This window comes from Oncorhynchus nerka, linkage group LG9a (assembly GCF_034236695.1).
Source record: "Oncorhynchus nerka isolate Pitt River linkage group LG9a, Oner_Uvic_2.0, whole genome shotgun sequence".
NCBI classification, from domain to species: Eukaryota; Metazoa; Chordata; class Actinopteri; order Salmoniformes; family Salmonidae; genus Oncorhynchus; species Oncorhynchus nerka.
Window position 1 is genome coordinate 50,280,995 of NC_088404.1, and position 20,827 is coordinate 50,301,821.

The 20,827-nt window shown below is 42.5% G+C and overlaps 1 protein-coding gene across 1 annotated transcript in view; it reads right to left on the reverse strand.

The window, feature by feature from the left end:
- The window catches only part of LOC115134474 (metabotropic glutamate receptor 8-like), a 94,114-nt gene that overhangs the window by 44,819 nt on the left and 28,468 nt on the right, over positions 1-20,827 (reverse strand). Inside the window, exons 5-7 of the mRNA XM_065022156.1 lie at positions 15,069-15,204; positions 13,499-13,653; positions 13,178-13,315 (exon numbers count right to left, since the gene is read on the reverse strand). Of these exons, the coding sequence (XP_064878228.1) occupies positions 13,178-13,315; positions 13,499-13,653; positions 15,069-15,204 (429 nt within the window). The remainder of the gene's footprint in view (positions 1-13,177; positions 13,316-13,498; positions 13,654-15,068; positions 15,205-20,827) is intronic.

Genomic DNA, 20,827 nt, shown 5'->3' on the forward strand with positions numbered 1-20,827 from the left:
CCGGAGGAAAGGAAGGAGAGAGCAGGTGGAAGACGTGTCCCCTCTCTCTGGTCAGTCTCACCGGAGGAAAGGAAGGAGAGAGCAGGTGGAAGACGTGTCCCCTCTCTCTGGTCAGTCTCACCGGAGGAAAGGAAGGAGAGAGCAGGTGGAAGACGTGTCCCCTCTCTCTGGTCAGTCTCACCGGAGGAAAGGAAGGAGTGAGCAGGGACTGTGAGAGACGGTTGGGAAATAAATCGTTTTCAATGGTCGTCCAACTCGGAATTCCAAGTCGGAAACATGGGCATCTTTATAGAGCTCTAACTTTTCAACCTGAAGATCACTGATGTCGTGATTTGACCTCGTTCACCATCAGATGCAGGTACCATCAGTCCAGTAAAATAAAAATGCCTAATTGTTTCAATTCATGCTCCACAGTGCCTCACAAGTGCTAAACCAACTAATTTATTTTGTTATCGAAGCTCGAGTTTTGAAATATAAATGGTCTGATTAACAATATTGGCAGGCCAATCATATAGCCAATATGATGTGATTATGTATTAGGCCTACTGCCAAAAGCTCATTCATACAGAACTGTTTGTGTGAGGTTAATGTAAAAAAAAAAAATCTGAGCAGTAGATCTCAGCTTGCTTTTTGACTGCGAAAGTGATCTTGACTCAGAAAAGGTTGGTGATCACTGGTCTAGAATGTCATTGTATGCTGTAGCGTTAAGATTTCCCTTCACTGGAACTAAGGGGCCTAGCCTGAACCATGAAAAACAGCCCCAGACCATCTTTCCTCCTCTATCAAACTGTACAGTTGGCACTAGGCATTGGGCAGGTAGCATTCTCCTGGCATCCACAAAAATCAGATTAATCAGTCGGACGACCAGATGGTGAAGCGGGATTCATCACTCCAGAGAACGCGTTTGTACTGTTCCAGAGTCCAATGGTGGAGAGCTTTACACCTCTCCAGCCGACGCTTGGCATTGCGCATGGTTATGTTTGGCTTGTGTGCAGCTGCTCGACAATGGAAACCCATTTCATGAAGCTCCCGACGAACAGTTTGTGTGCTGGTGTTGCTTCCAGAGGCAGTTTGGAACTTGGTAGTGAGTGTTGCAACCAAGGACAGATGATTTTTACGCGCTACGCGCTTCACCATTTGGCGGTCCCGTTCTCTGAGCTTTTGTGACCTCAAGTGGAGACTTTAGCATGTAAATCTTGGTGGAGCAAACACAAACAATGTGGGATGCATGCCAGAAAAGCCACAACACAACACAACACAACACTAAACAATACATTAATTGCACTATAACAGTGGTACCCACAAACTGTTAAGGCCTCCACAAAGCTGTCCCAACAGAATAGCTTTCTTTTCAGCACCATGGAGTGAATCCTTGTTACCGCTAAACATGGCTTTCAGCAGAGCCTTGTCTAGCAGCGAAACAGTAAATTCAGCTTAATTTACTGCCTTTAAAAAACAGCTGATATGGCTGATTTGCTTTAACAAATGTGGTTTCGACAACAATTGACATGTACAAACTATGCATAAGGGAACAACAAGAGGATAAGGGACAATCCAAAATGTTGAATAAAACATTAATCAGCGAGCTAGGACGGACAGCAACAGAATTCAGAACATGGGCCATTCTTACAGTATTCTCTCGGTACACAAAGTCAGAGCCGTAGGATAAGTAGAGGGGGCATTTAAGTAGACAATGAACGCTCTTACAATATTCAAGGAATACATTTCTCTAAAACAGGCTATAGGCTACATATGCACCACAAAGTCAGAACAGTAGGCTAAATTATGATGGGGAAATGGACCAAATTATTAAGGTGAAGCACATGGGCTACTAACAGCTTACTTTCTTAGCTACACTATAAATATCTCCCTGGCATATTACACAATTTATGCGGCAGCATACAATACATTTTTGGAGTCACCTTGTTCTGCTGTGCTCACTTAAACAGGAAGGTGGCGCGGCGGTCCTTCTTGTGGGTACATTTTGTCATCAAACTTTGTCATCAAAGTCTGGCATTCTCTGGATTTATGGAACTTTCAAGACAACTGGGAACTCAAGGTTGAATCAGGTCGGAAAGTGATCTTCAGGTTGGAGCTATAGAAAGAGGCCAGAGTTCCTGACTTGGAATTCCGAGTTGGATTACGTATTTTCCCAGTTGGAGCTCTTTTTGTCTGAGTTCCCAGTTGTCTTGAACTCACTGAAGTCTGAGATTTCCCAGTTTCCAGTTGTCTTGAACGTGGCAGAAGTCATGCTGGATTGACAGCATCGCCAATGTATTCAACCTTTTCTGGCCCAGGGTGTTGCATGTGAATGTTTATCCTTTTAAGCTTGAAAAAACCCCAGACTAGGACCACACACCCACTCCACTGAATAGCAGGCTAGTGATTGCTTTGAAAAGCTTGCAGTTAACCACTGATTCCTTCCAAACCACTCATTGTTAAATTGCGATTTCCAACTTGTTGTGTAATGTTTATGTCCAATGGCCAATGAGCATAATATGAGCATTTTATGTATAATTTCTCATCATCATTGAAAATCATTTGCAAGTAGATTATCGACTTGATTCATGATGATGACAGCCTGTCTAGCTTCCCTTTGAAAGTATGATATTGACATAATCAATCCAATCAAAGCTTCGGTAGATACAGTGCATTCGTAACGAATTCAGACCTCTTGACCTTTTCCACATGTTGTTATATTAGACTTATTCTAAAACGGAATACATCTTTTTTTTCCTTCATCAATCTACACACAAAACAATATAATGACAAGGCAAAAACTGTTTTCTATCATTTTTAGCAAATGCATTAACAATAAAACTGAAATATAACTTTTACATAAGGATTCAGACCCTTTACTCAGTACTTTATTGAAGCACCTTTGGCAGTGATTACAGCCTTGAGTCTTCTTGGGTATGACGCTACAAGCTTGGCAAACCTGTATTTGGGGAATTTCTCCCATTCTTCTCTGCAGATCCTCTCAAGCTCTGTCAGGTTGGATGGGGAGCGTCGCTGCACAGCTATTTGCAGGTCTCGTCAGACATGTTAGATCAGCATCAAGTCTGGGCTTTGGATAGGCCACTCAAGGACATTCAGAGACACTCCTATGTTGTCTTGGCTCTGTGCTTAGGGTCGTTGTCCCATTGGAAGGTAAACCTTCGCCCCAGTCTGAGGTCCATAGTGTTCTGAAACAGGTTTTCATCAAAGATCTCTCTGTACTTTGCTCCATTTATCTTTCCCTCAATCCTGATTAGTCTCCCAGTCCCTACCACTGAAAAACATCCCCACAGTATGATGCTGCCACCTACATGCTTCACCGTAGGGATGGTCCCAGGTTTCCTCCAGACATGACACATGGCATTCATCAGTCTTGGTTTTATTAGACCAGAGAATCTTGTTTCTCATGGTCTGAGAGTCTAGGTGCCTTTTTGCAAACTCCAAGCAAGCTGTCATTGCCTTTTACTGAGGATTGGCTTCTGTCTGGCCACTCTACCATAAAGGCCTGATTGGTGGAGAGCTACAGAGATGGTTGTCCTTCTGGAAGATTCTCCCATCTCCAAAGAAGAACTCTGGAGCTCTGTCAGAGTCACCACCGGGTTCTTGTTTACCTCCCTGACCAAGGCACTTCCTCCCTCGATTTCAATAATGATCAATGGAAACAGGATGCACCTGAGCTCAATTTCAAGTCTCATAGCAAAGGGTCTGAATAATTATGTAAATAAGGTATTCTGTTTTTGTTTTTTAATAACTTTGTAAAAATGTCTACAAACCTGTTTTCGCTTCATCATTATAGGGCATTGTGTGTAGATTGCTGAGGAAATGGTTTTATGTAATCCATTTTAGAATAAGCCTGTAACTTAACAAAATGTGGAAAAAGTCAAGCGGTCTGAATACATTCCAAAGGCACTGTATATCATTCCATTCACAGGGGCTCTGCTAATGACTTTCTGTTTTGCTCATTAAGATATTTAATATTTAGAATGCTTTTAAACTAGCAAATGTGCAATTACACACTGGCCCAGTGTATTTTGTTGCCTTGCACATGTCTCTATTTGAATTACAGCAGCCTGCTACGAATGCCGTGAAGGGAGGTGGGAGTTGATGTGTGTTTTTGTATTTTTTTTCTACATAGAAAATGTATACATTAGCAATTAACGATATATACAATTCAGGCATGATATTTGCATATCCTTGTCTGATCTCCTGTTTCTTGGCAAGGAGGAAGTAGCCCTAAGGAATTTTTCAGGATACTGGCAGGGCACTTCTGGCCGCTAATAAAAGTCCTCAGACTACCAGTGCCACTTATTTTCCACTCTTATCTGGGTTCATTGTTTTTATGACTGTATTCTTTCCAAGATGTTGAGATCTATTTCCTACAACCATCTGACTTTACTGAGTGCCTATACAAGGCCTATAAAACATATAAATGTAAGGCTATACATTCCAAATCCTTCAAAGCCCTATCGTCCTGTCTAATCCAGTAAACCTAGACCAGTACTCTCCAACCCTGTTCCTGGAGAACTACTCTCCTGTAGGTTTTTACTCCAACCTCAGTTATAACTAATCTGATTCAGTTTATCAACCAGCTAATTATTAGAATCAGGTGCACTAGATTAGTGTTGGGCTGAAAATCTACAGGTAGGATGTTAATGGCCAGTGTACAGTTGAAGCAAAAAGTTTGAGAATGACACAAATATTAATTTCCACAAAGTTTGTTCCTTCAGTGTCTTTAGATTTTTTTGTCAGATGTTACTATGGAATACTGAAGTATAATTACAAGCATTTCATAAGTGTCAAAGGCTTTTATTGACAATTACATGAAGTTGATGCAAAGAGTCAATATTTGCAGTGTTGACCCTTCTTTTTCAAGACCTCTGCAATCCGCCCTGGCATGCTGTCAATTAACTTCTGGGCCACATCCTGACTTTGTGGGTTTTTGTTTGTCCACCTGCCTCTTGAGGATTGACCACAAGTTCTCAATGGGATTAAGGTCTGGGGAGTTTCCTGGCCATGGACCCAAAATATCGATGTTTTGTTCCCCGAGCCACTTAGTTATCACGTTTGCCTTATGGCAAGTTGCTCCATCATCCTGGAAAAGGCATTGGTCATCACCGAACTGTTCCTGGATGGTTGGGAGAAGTTACTCTCGGAGGATGTGTTGGTACCATTCTTTATTCATGGATGTGTTCTTAGGTAAAATTGGGTGGGCTCACTCACCCCACTCCCTTAGCTGAGAAGCAACCCCACACATGAATTGTCTTTACTGTTGGCATGACACAGGACTGATGGTAGCGCTCACCTTGTCTTCTCCGGACAAGCTTTTTTCCGGATGCCCCAAACAATCGGAAAGGGGATTCATCAAAGAAAATGACTTTACCCCAGTCCTCAGCAGTCCAGTCCCTGTACCTTTTGCAGAATATCAGTCTGTCACTGATGTTTTTCCTGGAGAGAAGTGGCTTCTTTGCTGCCCTTCTTGACACCAGGCAATCCTCCAAAAGTCTTTGCCTCACTGTACGTGCAGATGCACTCACACCTGCTTGCTGCCATTCCCTGAGCAAGCTCTGTACTGGTGGTTCCCCGATCCCGCAGCTGAATAAACTTTAAGAGATGTTCCTGGTGCTTGCTGGACTTCTTCACAACAATTGAACCGCTCTCCTTCATGATGATCCGATAAATGGTTGATTTAGGTGCAATCTTACTAGCAGCAATATCCTTGCCTGTGAAGCCCTTTTTGTGCAAAGCAATGATGATGGCACGTATTTCCTTGCAAGTAACCATTGTTGACAGAGTAAGAACAAGGATTCCAAGCACCACCCTCCTTTTGAAGCTTTCAGTCTGTAATTCAAACTCAATCAGCATGACAGAGTGATCTCCAGCCTTGTCCTCATCAACACTCACACCTGTGTTAATGAGAGAGTCACTGACATGATGTCAGCTGGTCCTTTTGTGGCAGGGCTGAAATGCAGTGGAAATGTTTCTGGGGGATTCAGTTCATTTGCATGGCAAAGAGGGACTTTGCAATTAATCTGATCACTCTTCATAACATTCTGGAGTATATGCAAATTGCCATCATACAAACTGAGGCAGCAGACGTTGTGAAAATGTATATTTGTGTCATTCCCCAAACTTTTGGCCACGACTGTATCGTAAGTCAGACCTATATTCTGTCCGACCCACACTATCTCTCCTAAGAGATTGGCTGGTGTTAGAAACCCTTCGCATCAATTCACTTCAGCTTCGCCATTACTTTCAAAGGGGAATGTCAAGAGCAGGCCCTTGATACTATAACAAGCTTGGGAAGATGTCTGGCGGAAGATGTAACATATTACCCTATAAGTCTCTTTGAAGAAAATCCCTAATCAAAAGTGTACGTTCCAAAATGTTCCTGAGCGCTGTGCACTTAGCTTCCATCTCCAACCTCCAATAGAAGGTGACTCCTCCCCTGACTGTCACTCTGCTTTCAAATCAAGAAGCCAAGTCATTAGAGGGAAGAGAACCAGTAGACAAAAATGGAGGGAAAGGGCGACAGACTGGGTTTTTGTCAAGATTACGTTTGATCTGGATATGTTTGGAATCAAGCACACAAGAGTGCAAAGATGTGGCATCAATGGGCAGGACAAAATGTCTGCCAAGAGTAAGCTTTCATGTGACTCCAACCTCTTTCAGGGAATTTGTTCAGTATTTTGTATCGTTGCATGCTTGAAGGGGGCTCCCAGGTGGCACAGCGGTCTTAAGGCACTGCATCTCAGTGCTAGAGGTGTCATTACAGACCCTGGTTCAATACCAGCCTGTATCACAACTGGCCGTGATTGGGAGTCAATCACCACCTTCCGGAGACACCTGAAACCCCACCTCTTTAAGGAATACCTAGGATAGGATAAAGTAATCCCTCTCACCCCCCCTCCCCCTGAAAAGATTTAGATGCACTACTGTTCCACTGGAGGTCATAAGGTGAATGCACCAACCCAGTCGCTCATCTGACTTAAATGTAAATGTCTTAAATGAGTCCCATAGGGTGGTGCACAATTAACCCAGTGTCATCTGGGTTTGGATGGGGTAGGCCGTCGATTCTAAATAAGAATTTGTTCTTAACTGACTTGCCTGGTTAAATAAAATTAAAAAAGGGGAAGAGAACAGTAGCAACCTTTTTCGAAAGAGGATACAAATTGGCTACTTTGCTCGGCTGAGGTAAAGTGCATCAAAGCAGAAATCTGTAATAAAATATTTATAATTAAGTTCAATTGACATCAGCCTGCTTTCTTTGTCTCAGGGCAGTCTGCATTGATTCTGATCCACATTGTTGGTTAAAGCTGCAATCGTACCAATCTTGCTCCGGTTTAGTGTTCTATTCTTACTGCCATTGTTCAAGGTTAGAATACATCAGAAACACATCAGAAAGTCATAACTGGAGGCATGAAGTGATTGTGCCGTAAACATTGAAAGCTCAGGGCATCTGTGGACAAGTCTGTCTGTTGCATAATAGGAAAGCGAAATTGAAATATGTGAGCTGTGGACAAAAACAAGCTGTGGCCTAAAACAAGGGAAAATACTCCATCGCATTGCTGTGTTACTGTATGTAATCCTTGATGAGCAAAACATTTTTTATAAAAAACAAAAAAAACAATACTGAGCTATATTGCATGCATACAATATGCATATATACCACTAACCACTAACCACTATTAGCTCAATAATTACGAAGTTCAAAACCACTGGAACAGTGGTAAACTTGCCTGGTAGAGGTCACATGCGTAACTTCTCAAATGTTCTGGAGGCAAAGAAGGGCCACAGTTGGAGAATTACAGAAATTGGTTGAATCTTTGGGTCACCAAGTCTCTTAATCTACAATTACTGTTGATGCCACTTGCATGCCAATAGGCTCTTTGGAAAGGTTGCGAGAAAAAAAACTTAAATGACAGTAACAAATGTAAATGCCTGGAGCTTGCTAACGGCATTAGTACTTGGATTGGAACCAAAAATCACATCAAAATCCACAAATTGTTAATTGCCCAAAAATCAGCATTTTGCAATGGCCATCTCAGTCCCTGTACCTGAACCCCATTGAAAACCTGTGGTTTTGATTGAAGAGGGCAATCCATAAGTGCAGACTGAAGGATATCAAGGACCTGGAAAGATTCTGTATAGAGGAATGGTCTAAGAGACTTCCCAATGTGTTCTCCAATCTCATAAAACATTATAGAAAAAGGTTCAGTGTCGTTATCCTTGTAAGGGGAGGGTGCACAAAGTAACAACAATTATTTATACACATCTTTTTGAGAAAAAAATTATATTACTTGTAGTATAGTATAATAAAACATAATTTTAACATTGTTTGGAGCTTAGCTCAGTATTTGTATGATTTATTTTATATAGTCTTTTTTTTGCTCATCTTTAACAATTTTGGATGTGACTGTAGTAGGTATACCAGTATCTATACCAATATTTAATTGAAACACTAGTTATTTTTTTCTTCAATTGTTCATTTTGACTAAGTGCCTATGTGCTTAGTTCTAATGAAATCACATGACTATACCAGGGAAAGTATGATGACATTAACAGTAGGGACAAAGAGGAGGGGGAAAAAACCATCTGCAGTCATTGCATGGATTTCCTTGCTTGGATGAGTGGTAGGAGTTATTGTATTGCTTTAAAAAACAATGGACACACTCATTTGGAGGTGGCAGGTAGCCTCGTGGATAGAGCGTTGGACTAGTAACCGAAAGGTTGCAAGATCAAATCTCTGAACTGATAAGATAAAAAATCTGTTGTTCTGCCCCTGAACAAGGCAGTTAACCCACTGTTCCTAGGCCATCATTGAAAATAAGATTTTTTTCTTAACTGACTTGCCTAGTTAAACAAAGCTAAAAAATAAATAAAACATTAGAAATGGGAAATGAGGTGCTTAGAGCTACTGTACAGACTGTGAACATGTCTACAGCTCATCACCAGAGACGAATGCTGACAATATCACCAGCAGCACACGGACAGCATGATGGAATGTAGACACCGTTCCCTCTGACCTTAGGCCATTGTGTCAATAAAGATATTTAATTATCCTGATTAATTACCATCAATGATCAAGGCCCTTCAAGACCATCCCCACAAAGCCATAGAGCATGTTCAAATTTTTCCCTCAAGTGACTCTCTCTCTCTGTCTCTCCCCCTCTCTTTCTCTCCCCTCTCTCGCTACCCACCCCCCTCTCTCACTCTCTCTTTCAGACTAATACATGAAAATCAATAGGACCACAAAAGGGTGTTTACCCCTTATTTACTGTGATTTATGGACCAAAATGCCCACATAGCCTGAAGACAACAAAAATGTAACAAAACACTAGAAAGAATAAGGAACACAATACGGTAAGGGTTCATTGGAAATCATTATCACGGTATACAATTCACTACCATTTTGCCTGAGGATGAGGATGAGGATGAGATTGATGCTGGCCCCGGAGTTCTGTCAAGAAATAACCAAAAATGACAGTTTGTAATATGAAGTGACAGCTATTTAATTGCGTGAAAACCTCCATTTAATATATGACGTGTCAAAACCAGAGAGCATTTGCACCATAGAGCTGAAGTATATCCCTTTCGATATTGAGTTCCTTTTGATTCCCTCTCCTCCGCTACTAAAGATAAGTGCTCACATAGTATTCAATGTTATCAACACCGCAAGATGCTGAAAAACGGAGCAACAGAGAACTAAATGAGGAGTTTGCGACGCAGAGCAATTATAATTTAACAGAGCACTTAACACGCCTGACCTACTTGACACACAGACACACTTTCAAAGAACAAAACCATTTATTTGAGTTGTTGAAGTGACCCACTAGTTCTGCATTATATCACATTGCAGTGGATCGTGTACCACTGCTTGGTGCAGAAGTGTCTGTTGATCCTATGACTCTTTCCGTTTCCCAGTGGAGAACAGCTTTTGTACCATGACTTCTATGGCTTCAGTTCTGTATTTGTTGCTTCAAGGTAGGAGAAACTATAGAGCTGTTCCACCAGTGATGTTGAGTGTGTGTTTGTGACTGAACATTCTGCCTTTGGGTATCTGGACAAGCCTTTGTTTCCTGGTGGGCAATTGAGGCTGGAAGTGGGTGGCGGCCAGGCGGGTTGCCCAACTTAATAGTGAAGAGGAAACACTGCAGGGTAAGAACTACATAAGAAGCAAGTGGATACATCTGTGATTGTATAATGGCACTTTGCACTGCAGTATGACTAAACCTTAGCCTCACATAGGATGTAATGAGAGAAGAGAGCATAGCTGTGACGCAACGCTAAATCAAACATCATTGACATTTCACAGGATACAGTATCTGATGGTAATGTCTGAGAGCACTTACTGTATGCCAACGAAGGTGCATCCATTTCACGGTTTCCTGTTTACTCCGTCTATGTGATGACACACAAGTCTGTGCACACATTTGCTTACATAGACAGATACACATACACACATATACTGTAAGTACACACGCAAATGTTCATATACAGTACCAGTCAAACGTTTGGACACACCTACTCAATCCAGGGCTTTTCTTTCTTTTTACTATTTTCTACATTGTAGAATAATAGTGAAGACATCAAAACTATGAAATAACACATATGGAATCATGTAGTAACCAAAAAAGTGTTAAACAAATCTGTCACACCCTGATCTGTTTCACCTGTCCTTGTGATTGTCTTCACCCCCCTCCAGGTGTCACCCATCTTCCCCATTACCCCCAATGTATTTATACCTGTGTTCTCTGTTTGTCTGTTGCCAGTTCGTCCTGTCTTGCCAAGTCAACCAGCATTTTTCCAAGCTCCTGTTGCCTGACCTTTTGCCTGCCCTGACATCTAGCCCGCCTGCCTGACCATTCTGCCTAGGCCTGACCTCGAGCCTGCCTGACCATTCTGCCTAGGCCTGACCTCGAGCCTGCCTGACCATTCTGCCTAGGCCTGACCTCGAGCCTGCCTGACCATTCTGCATAGGCCTGACCTCGAGCCTGCCTGCCGCCCTGTACTGTTCGGACTCTGACCTGGTTATGAACTCTTGCCTGTCTTCGACCTGCCTCTGGCCTGCCCCTCGTTGTTCAATAACTATCAGAGACTCGAACCATCTGCCTCCTGTGTCTGCATCTGGGTCTCGCCTTGTGTCTTTATAAAATCAAAATATATTTACAATTTGAGATTCTGCAAAGTAGCCACCCTTTGCCTTGATGGCAGCTTTGCACACTCTTGGCATCTTTTGACTGGTACTGTATGTCTGCACCAAACACCTGGTTCTAAACACAAAATGCATTCTTCAGCATGTCAGCACTTTTCCTTTTCTTTATAGGTTTAAGAGAGGGATGGGGATATTGTGTGATATTGCAATGGCCACAAACAAAAAAATAAGCTCACACACGTGCACACACACACACACACACGCACAAACACACATATGGACAATGATCAGAGGTGGTGCTGATTCAGCCGTTTGTCTTGTTGCATGATTACTCTGCAGACAGCGACAGCTCCAGATAAAAGATGCCCATGCAGCTCCTCTCCTCACGGCACTAAAACTCAATCTCGAGTTGCTAATAAAATTTACTCAAGCTGCTCCCCTCGCTCCCACACCAGGGAAAGAATAGAGTGAAAAAGCCCGGAGTGATTTTGACAGGGGCAAACAGATTTCAAACCGTCTACCTTGCTCAGGCAAAATTACATGAGCTTTATAATGGAGGGAGATACGAACATGGGGGTATTTTTGGAAAGCTGAGATTGGTGTTTCTTTTTTCTTCTCCCCTCGGTCCTGTTGCTGCCTGGCTACTCTCACCGTGCGTTTACCAAATCCTGTTTGGTGTGTCTGCCAGGTCTCCAAAGGATTTGTCCCAAAGTGCCTGTGTTCCAGAAAAACTCCTCAAAATCATCAAGGATTACATTTTTTTTTCGCCCACACAGTGGGGACATTGTCGTCAGCACAATGCAACTCTCAGTAGACAAGCGCTGTATATGCTAAGCTTAGTGATGTGGAATTCATTTTGGAACACCCTCGGGCTGATCTGGCTGTCTCCCTCAGTCGGCTTAAGTGCAAGACCTTTTTATAATTTTCTGCACACAATAGTTAGTATGTGCCACTTGCTTTCGCTGGATCATGGCGCATCCGCTTTGTTAATGACAGAATCCACTGCCTTGTTTGTCACGCTGTCGTGATTTGATGCCTTCCTACTGAGTTAAAAAAAGAAGATAATAATCAGGCTATCTGGCTGTGTTGTTAACAGACGAATCTATCAGCACTGCAGCGCTGTGTGCATCCTATTGCAAATAAGGAGAGTGTGGGGGGGGGGGGAGAGAGAGCGCGGCGACAACAGCTCCATAATTATTCTCATTATTTCAAGTCACCGTGTCAGAACAATAAGTGTCGTCTGGGATATGGGCGACGGACAGCCGTCTGCCTCTGCATATCCCCAGTCACGAAAAAAAGCTCAAACACAGAAACATAATGAATTCAAACACTATGTAAAGTTTCCCTGCACACACACACTCAAAGAAACACATTTACACAGAATGTTTGGATCCGATGCCTTTGTCTCCAGAGGTCTTTAACCACAAACACATGCATCCACATCTTCAGACATACAGCATGTCTCTGCAAAATGGCTGCTTGCGCCTGGGAGAGTTACTGTACATTCGCAGAGTGCTACATACGGATGTTTCCCATTTCAAGCTAGAGCAAACCCTTTCCACTACATATTCCCAGAGATATTGAAAGTGAAAATTCCAGTGGAATGAAATTACAGTGCTATAACTTGAGTTGTAAGTTATAATGATGGCTGGAACAGAGCTTATGGAATGGCATCCATTCCACCTATTCCGCTCTGGCCATTACCATGAGCCCGTCCTTCCCAAGTAAGGTACCACCAACCTCCTGTGCCATCCATCCATCACCTCTTGGCTACCAAAAAGCATGGCATTGATTGGCTGGGGTGTGAGATGGTCCAGACTATCATGGTTAGGGTCTGTATAGCATTGGGATGAATATACACCCCAGCAACAGACTATTGCCTCTCTGTTGTTCACTGTCTAATCTCTGCAGTGCACTGTTTAAACAGTCAGGTTTGCACTGAGGGAACGCACAGACCTCTGCCGGAGGGTACTTCCTCGTCCCCAGATAATGCTCTTCCCTCAGTGCTTAAGAAAGAACATGCTGTACCTGTGCATTTCTTGGGGCTCCCAGGTCGCTTGCCATGCATCCCTAACTTGCACGCAAAGTTTTCTTCCCAAAATTCTGCGAACCACACGTTCCTTCTGTTGTTGGAGAGGGAGCGACTCCGGAAGTAACGGTCGAAGGCTAAGATAAGGATGAAAATTGAGGTGAACAAGAAAAACAGAGACAAAATAAACTTATTTCAGCCTGAAGCCACATCCAATAACACAAAAGTGTTGTACATCTCACAGTGCTTCAAACACATGCATTATTTCCCATTGTTTGCTGAGTAGGGTCAATAAGGCTCAGTGTCTCCTGTTCTCTCACCGTCCACGGAGGCTCTCTTGGGGAGGATGGTGATGGCCCCCTCTGCCACTCTCTCCTGCTGGACCACAGGGGAGATCTTGGACCCCCAGCTGTCTGATCCAACCCAAAGGAAGTGACCAGTCTCGTTGTTGCGTTTGGCCGCGTCCAGGATACGCCTGTGAGAAGAAGACAAAGTTGTTACATTCCGAATCACTGAATTTCGATTCACTGAATTTAAATTAACCGATTAATTCCGATTCACTTCTTGTATATGTTCGACCCCAACCGCAACATCATCCAACAGCATACCACCCTGCATCCCACCACTGGCTTGCCACTGATGCTAAGTAGGGTCGGTCCTGGATGGGAGACCAGATGCTGCTGGAAGTGTTGTGGAGAGCCAGTAGGAGGCACTCTTTCCTCTCGTCTAAAAAAAGATCCCAATTCCCCAGGGCGGTGATTGGGGATTTTTCCCTGTGTAGGGTACCGTCTTTTTGATGAGAATTAAAGGGGTGTCCTGACTATCTGTGGTCACTAAAAGATCCCATGCCACTTAGCGTAAGAGTAGGGGTGTTAACCCTTTTGTCCTGGCTAAATTGCCAATCTGGCCCTCATACCGTACCATCATGGCCACCTAATCGTCCCCAGCTTCCAATTGGCTCATTCATCCCCCCTCCTCTCCCCTGTAACTATTCCCCAGGTCATTGCTGTAAATGAAAATGTGGTATAAAATAATGATGGTTAAATTAAATAATTAAATAAATTAAATAATGGTTATATATATAATGGTTAAATTAAAAGACATATATATATATACAATTATAAAGAGAGAGGGAAAGATATTCAACTGTCATTGTCCAAACTGAGATACGTATACAATATCTCCAATGATCCAGCTAAGCTTTGCTAACCTGATGGCTTCCATATAGCTATTTAAAGTCATTGGTAAATGTGGAAGGAAACCATATTACAGTTTTGATTCCTGCAAAGCCACCCTCACCAGACATTCTCAACTCCTCCTCAGTTCAACCTCAGGGAGATCCGGTCTAATATAACCATTTTAGGAAAGATATGTGGCTCTACCCAGTCCTCTGGAGTTTGGGAAACTGAGTTTACTTATTACCCTCAGGTGCTGAGCTTTCCGTTGAGGAGCATTAGAAATATCGTTTTTTCGAGTTGCAGGTGTTCAGTTGAGACAGCTTTCATTCGAGTTTTAGTATTCAAATGTGCAGATGATCATTGCCACTTAATTCAATCTTATTCAGATCAAGGCGAGATAACCAGAGTTCTTTATGTGCTGAAAGGAACTGCAATACAATGCACTCCACCGCATAGACAGGCCGTCTTACCTATAGTGTCCCGGAGTTAATCGGAACATTGTTATCTCAATCCACAGTGAAGGGTTTGTGGATTAATTGATGGAGGATAAACACTGTTTTTAACTCGATGGCGACTAGAGTGCACTGACTGAAGGAGTGCACTGACTGTGTGTGTGTGTGTGTGTGTGTGTGTGTGTGTGTGTGTGTGTGTGTGTGTGTGTGTGTGTGTGTGTGTGTGTGTGTGTGTGTGTGACAGAGACAGAGACACACACCTAATGTCGTCCTCATTGGCAAACATGATGACGGCTCGGGCGTTGGAGGTCTCAAGCAATCGCAGAATAAGCTTGTCAAACTCCCCCGGCTTGGGCTCCCTGGGGATCTTCAGAGACTGGGCAATGCACACACCACCTGTGGGGAGAGGAGGAGGGAGGGAATTAGAGAGAGGAGAGATGGACAAAGGGAAGGGATGAAGGAGAGAAGGAAGTGGAATGGTGGACGAGGAGGGGTAAAAGAGAGAGCAGTAGAGGTATGGAGGGAGGGGGTGAGAGAAGGGGTTGAAGGCGTAGAGAGGGAAAGATGGTGAGAAAGAGAGAGGGCGAAGATAGAGGGTTGGAAAGAAAGAGAAGTGGAGGGGTTGCAAGAGAGGTAGTGAGGAGGGCGATGTGAGGGAAGAGTGTGAAAGAGAGGAATGGAGGGGTGGAGATACGTAGGAGCAAGAGAGAGATAGGAGTGAAGATGGGAATGTGTTGAGGAGAGCAAGACAGAGAGCCAAAAAGAGTGGATGAGAGAGAGGTGAGGTAGATAAGAGAAGAAGGTGGGAATGAGAGAGCAAGTAGAGCGGGAGAGGAAATGAAAGAGAAAGTGAAGATGAGGACGTACAAGATGAAGGAGAGATGAGGGATGGATTTGAGGAGGAGAGAGAACAGAGTGGATAAGAAGAAAATGGAGAGGAGAGAAAATAGACAGGGAAAGACAGTGAAGGGTCATGGCAGAGAGAACAGGTATAGAGAGAGATGGAGGAAGGGAGGGAGACAGTGGGAGAGAAACAGACCATCACTATCTGATTCATTCATGTGGACAGTAGCAGAATACAGATGAGGGAGCCAGAGAAATCCTTCCTTCCATCCGTCCAGTCCCTCCATCCACTCTTGAGTGTGAGAACTGCATTACATTTCAGATGATATCAAATTGTATCACTTGGTTTTAGGTGTTTAAAAAACATTAGGTGGCGCCTGACAGACTGTATTATCGACTTATGTGCTTAGCTTGATTTGTTTGCACTCAAAAACCTCTGCCAGATGTGACGAATCCATCACAGGGAATATAAATAAACAGCACTTGATAAGGCGCGTCGGTGCATCAACAGGAGAAGTCCTCCCTCTTAAATTGGGTCCATAATAACCTTCCATAATTTTCAGACTTCTCTATTATATCATTAGGCTCTCTGCTCTGACTTAAGCGATGATCTCCCCTTGGAATCCAATCTCTTGTTACGGTCCTCTAAAACAGTTCCATCTCTTTGTGTCTCTTCCAGCTCCATCAGGGGAGCCATCTCGCCACATTACTGTCCCAAACACAACTAGTTATTAACCCTAAATTGATACCTTTTTAAGGGTAATGGCCAATCTGCTTCCCCTGGTGTTCCCAACCTCCAAATTCTTATGCTTAGCTGTTGTCATCTATATCATTGTTGGGTGTAATTAAGGGAGTTTGGGGAATGTTCGTGTGCGTCACTTCTCTGAGGGGCGCCATGATGGGATGTTGTCTGAAGGAAATCGCTGATAAAACTTCAAAATGAATGCGACATAATCTAGTAAACACTTCTGAAAGTTTAATTAAATGTATGACTAAATGTTGTCTCGGAGGGTACAGTAAACAAGGTTTAGAGCTAGCTGTTTCGTGACTTGCTGTGACCTTCAACCCTCAGCCACCTGCCAGCACGCCATGCAGAGGGAACATTGTACACACATTAATCTATCGCTATCGCCTAGAAGGCTTGTTTTTCTTTGGAGGCCAAGAAGGAGCTGGTACGATGTACATTACTGGCGCTTTTAGATTTTAGTGATGTTATATATATATATGCAGGCCTCAACCACTACCCTGAGAGCACTTGATTCAGTGTATCATGCAGCCCTCAGGTTCATTACAAATCAAACACGTCTAACACATCCTTGTGATCTCTACAGCGCTGTTGGCTGGTCGTCATTGACCTTGCGTAGGCGTTAACACTGGTATACACTGATTTATAAGGCCATATTGGGTAAAATGCCATTTTATCTCTGGTCTTTTTTTATTCAGGTTGGTAAATAAATATCAATTACGGTCCCATTCTCATTTGCTTCTAACAATACCAAAAATTAGAACAGGTCATGGTAGAAATAGCTTTAGTTACTTAGCTCCGTGGTCCTGGAATTCTCTCCTGAACATTTTAAAATCTGATGATCTAGTTTCGTTGGTGTAGTTTAAACACTTGATCGATGTACATATCATAGAAGAGTGTAACTGTCTTTAGGACGGCGGTTTTTAGTCAAGACTTTCGAGTTTTTAACGTAATGTGTAATTGTTGTACTGTATGCGTGTTTATTGTTTTGTTTAACGTTGTGTTGGTGTGTGTGTTGTTTTGTCTGAAACGCTGTTTCCCCCTGCTGCTATTGGACCAGGTCTCTCTTGGAAAAGGGATGTTATCTCAATGAGGAAAAACCTGTATCAATTAAGGTCAAATAAAAAATACAAAAAAGGGCTGTCAGAAAATCACCAGCCTTTTACACCGTGGATTTATGAAACCTCTCACCAAATCTGTTCTGCTATGTTGCCATTTCCACTATATAGCCTTTCAAGTTGAAATACCATAGGACTCCCCAGTTAGAGTGCTCAGAGTAGATCTCCATCAAATCCATTTCAAGTACTGTGTACCTGTTCATGAAACGACACTCCTTTTAGCTTCAATATTTCCATTTTTATCTGTAACCTGTATTCAATCTTCCATGCATGTTTTTATGTCAATGTCTTCAAATATCTATCTTGCAGGGTGGGAGTAGCATCTGTGTGTGAACACCCACTAAATCAAAAATAAATTCCAATTCCCAATTTGATTAATTGTTATCTAATGAATGGACAGATTCCCCATGTCACTACATAGTAATTAAACCACTACATGATCGTGCCTCGCTCAGCGCTGCAAACTGGGGAAAGGTCTTTTGCCTGATTAATATAAAATATTGATTACAATTTGTATGAAATAATTAGTCATTCATTACTTACATCACCTATTACAGCCTTGTGAAAACCACACGGCGAGGGGGTTGCCTCTAATGATGGCATGAAAATGTAGGAGTGTACCGGCTCTGTGTTAAGGAGAGTCTGATTCTCACAGTGTAATGTGTTCCTTTTGTAAGCTACCTATCCTCATGAAATATGAACGAAGGCTGCCGAGCTCGGCTAGTAGCAGTGGCTATCAGGGGATATCGCAGTACCCAGGCACTGCAGGAATCAGGACTCATTGCAGCCAATTGGGACTTGATGTGGAATATCAAATTATAGGGGGGAGGTGACAATATCAAGCCAGGCAGGGATTTCATGTGTTAATATCCCGTGTTCTGCTAACAAGTCTGTTCTGTATGGAATACGGCACGCCATACCCATGTTACGGTGTTGTATCATTTTGATAAAGGTTGGAAAATCAAGCGATTTGCACACTGTTGTTGCTCATTAGGGGTAAAGGGGTTTGCAGCACTACAGGGAACATTATTATTCTGGTGGTATGAAATTGACATTCCTTCATGTAACAATACTATTTATATGTTGCTTGAAGATATTTCCTCAAGAAACAACACTTGTGTGTTGTTTTTCACTGGGATCAAATTAATTCAGGCAGTATTATATGTTAAAGTGAAAAGGTGTTGTGCTGATACTGCTAATAACACCACTACGAATAAATATCATCAGAAAACCTCCAGTTTTCACTTTGTCAAGTGACAATAAAACCATGTAACCTATTGACATTATAGTAGTTACACGATGTACAGCTGAAGTCAGAAGTTTACAGACACTTAGGTTGGAGTCATTAAAACTCATTTTTCAACCACTCAACAAATGTCTTGTTAACAAACTAAAGTTTTGGCAAGTCTGTTAGGACATCTACTTTGTGCATGACACAAGTAATTTTTCCAACTATGGTTTACAGACAGATTATTTCACTTATAATTCACTGTATCACAATTCCAGTGGGTCAGAATTTTACATACACTAAGTTGACTGTGCCCACAGCTTGGAAAATTCCTGAAAATAATGTCATTGCTTTAGAAGCTTCAGATAGGCTAATTGACATAATTTGAGTCATTTGGAGGTGTACATGTGGAGGTATTTCAAGGCCTACCTTCAAACTCAGTGCTTCTTTGCTTGACATCATGAGAAAATCAAAAGAATTCAGCTAAGACCTCCACAAGTCTTGTTCATCCTTTGGAGCAATTTCCAAATGCCTGAAGGTACCACGTTCATCTGTACAAACAATGGTACGCAAGTATAAACACCATGGGTCCACGCAGCCGTTATACGAAGGAGACGCGTTCTGTCTCCTAGAGATGAACATTTGGTGCGAAGAGTAAAAATCAATCCCAGAACAACAGCAAAAGACCTTGTGAAGATGCTGGAATAAACAGGTATAAAGGTTTCTATATCCACAGTAGAACGTGTCCTATATCAACATAACCTGAAAGGCCACTCAGCAAGGAAGAAGCCACTGCTCCAAAACCGCCATAAAAAAAGCCAGACTATGATTTGCAACTGCACATGGGGACAAAGATTGTACTGTTGGAGAAATGTCCTCTGGTCTGATGAAACAAAAATATAATTGTTTGGCTATAATGGCCATCGTTATTTTTGGAGGAAAAAGGGGGAGGCTTGCAAGCTGAAGAATGGCTAAGGACAAAAAATGGCTTAAGGACAACAAAGTCAAGGTATTGGAGTGGCCATCACAAAGCCCTGACCTCAATCCTATAAAAAAAAACTGTGAGCAGAACTGAAAAAGTGTGTGCGAGCAAGGAGGCCTACAAATCTGACTCAGTACCACCAGCTCTGTCAGGAGGAATGGGCCAAAATTCACCCAACTTTTTGTGGGAAGCTTGTGGAAGGCTCCCCGAAATGTTTGACCCACGTTAAACAATTTAAAGGCAATGCTACCAAATACTAATTGCGTGTATGTAAACTTTTGACCCACTGGGAATATGATGAAAGAAATAAAAGCTGAAATAAATCACTCTCTACTATTATTCGGAAATTTCACGTTCTTAAAATAAAGTGGTGATCCTAACTGACCTAAGACAGGGCCTTTTTACTAGGATTAAATGTCAGGAATTGTGAAAAACTGAGTTTAAATGTATTCGGCTAAGGTGTATGTAAACTTCCAACTTCAACTGTAGTTACAGATAGGTTGGTGCAATAGCAGTGTACGTAGTTATGTATTCTCTATACACCACAGGAGGTTGGTGGCACCTTAATAGGGGAGGACGGGCTCGTGGTAATGGCTGGAGCCGAATCAGTAGAATGGTATCAAATACATCAAACACATGGTTTTCATGTGTTTGATGACATTTCATTCGCTCCGTTCCTGCCATTATTATGAGCCGTGCTCTCCTCAGCAGCCACCTGTGCTGTAAACCTTTACACTTGCATCACAGTATATCAGACTTTTTTCTGCAAAGAAAAACACAAAGCAACATGGGTACTTCACCGACCTCTGCACAATTGACACTTCGTCTTCATTCTTTACAGAAAAAGCATTTTACAACCCAAGTCTTGCTCCTTTTCTCTTAACCCACATTAGAGGTCCATGTTTGCCTCTAAATAAAGTTTACCGTTGTCATATCACTACTTCCAGTACGGCCCCTGGGATAATCACAGGCCTTTGAAGTTTTTCTTTGAGTTTTTGCCTCGGACAAGGAAGTTACAGTACAGCAGTTGTCACCGACTGATCATTTGTGATCGACTGGTCGATCTCCAAGACATTTCTAGTCGATCACCAAACATTTCTGTA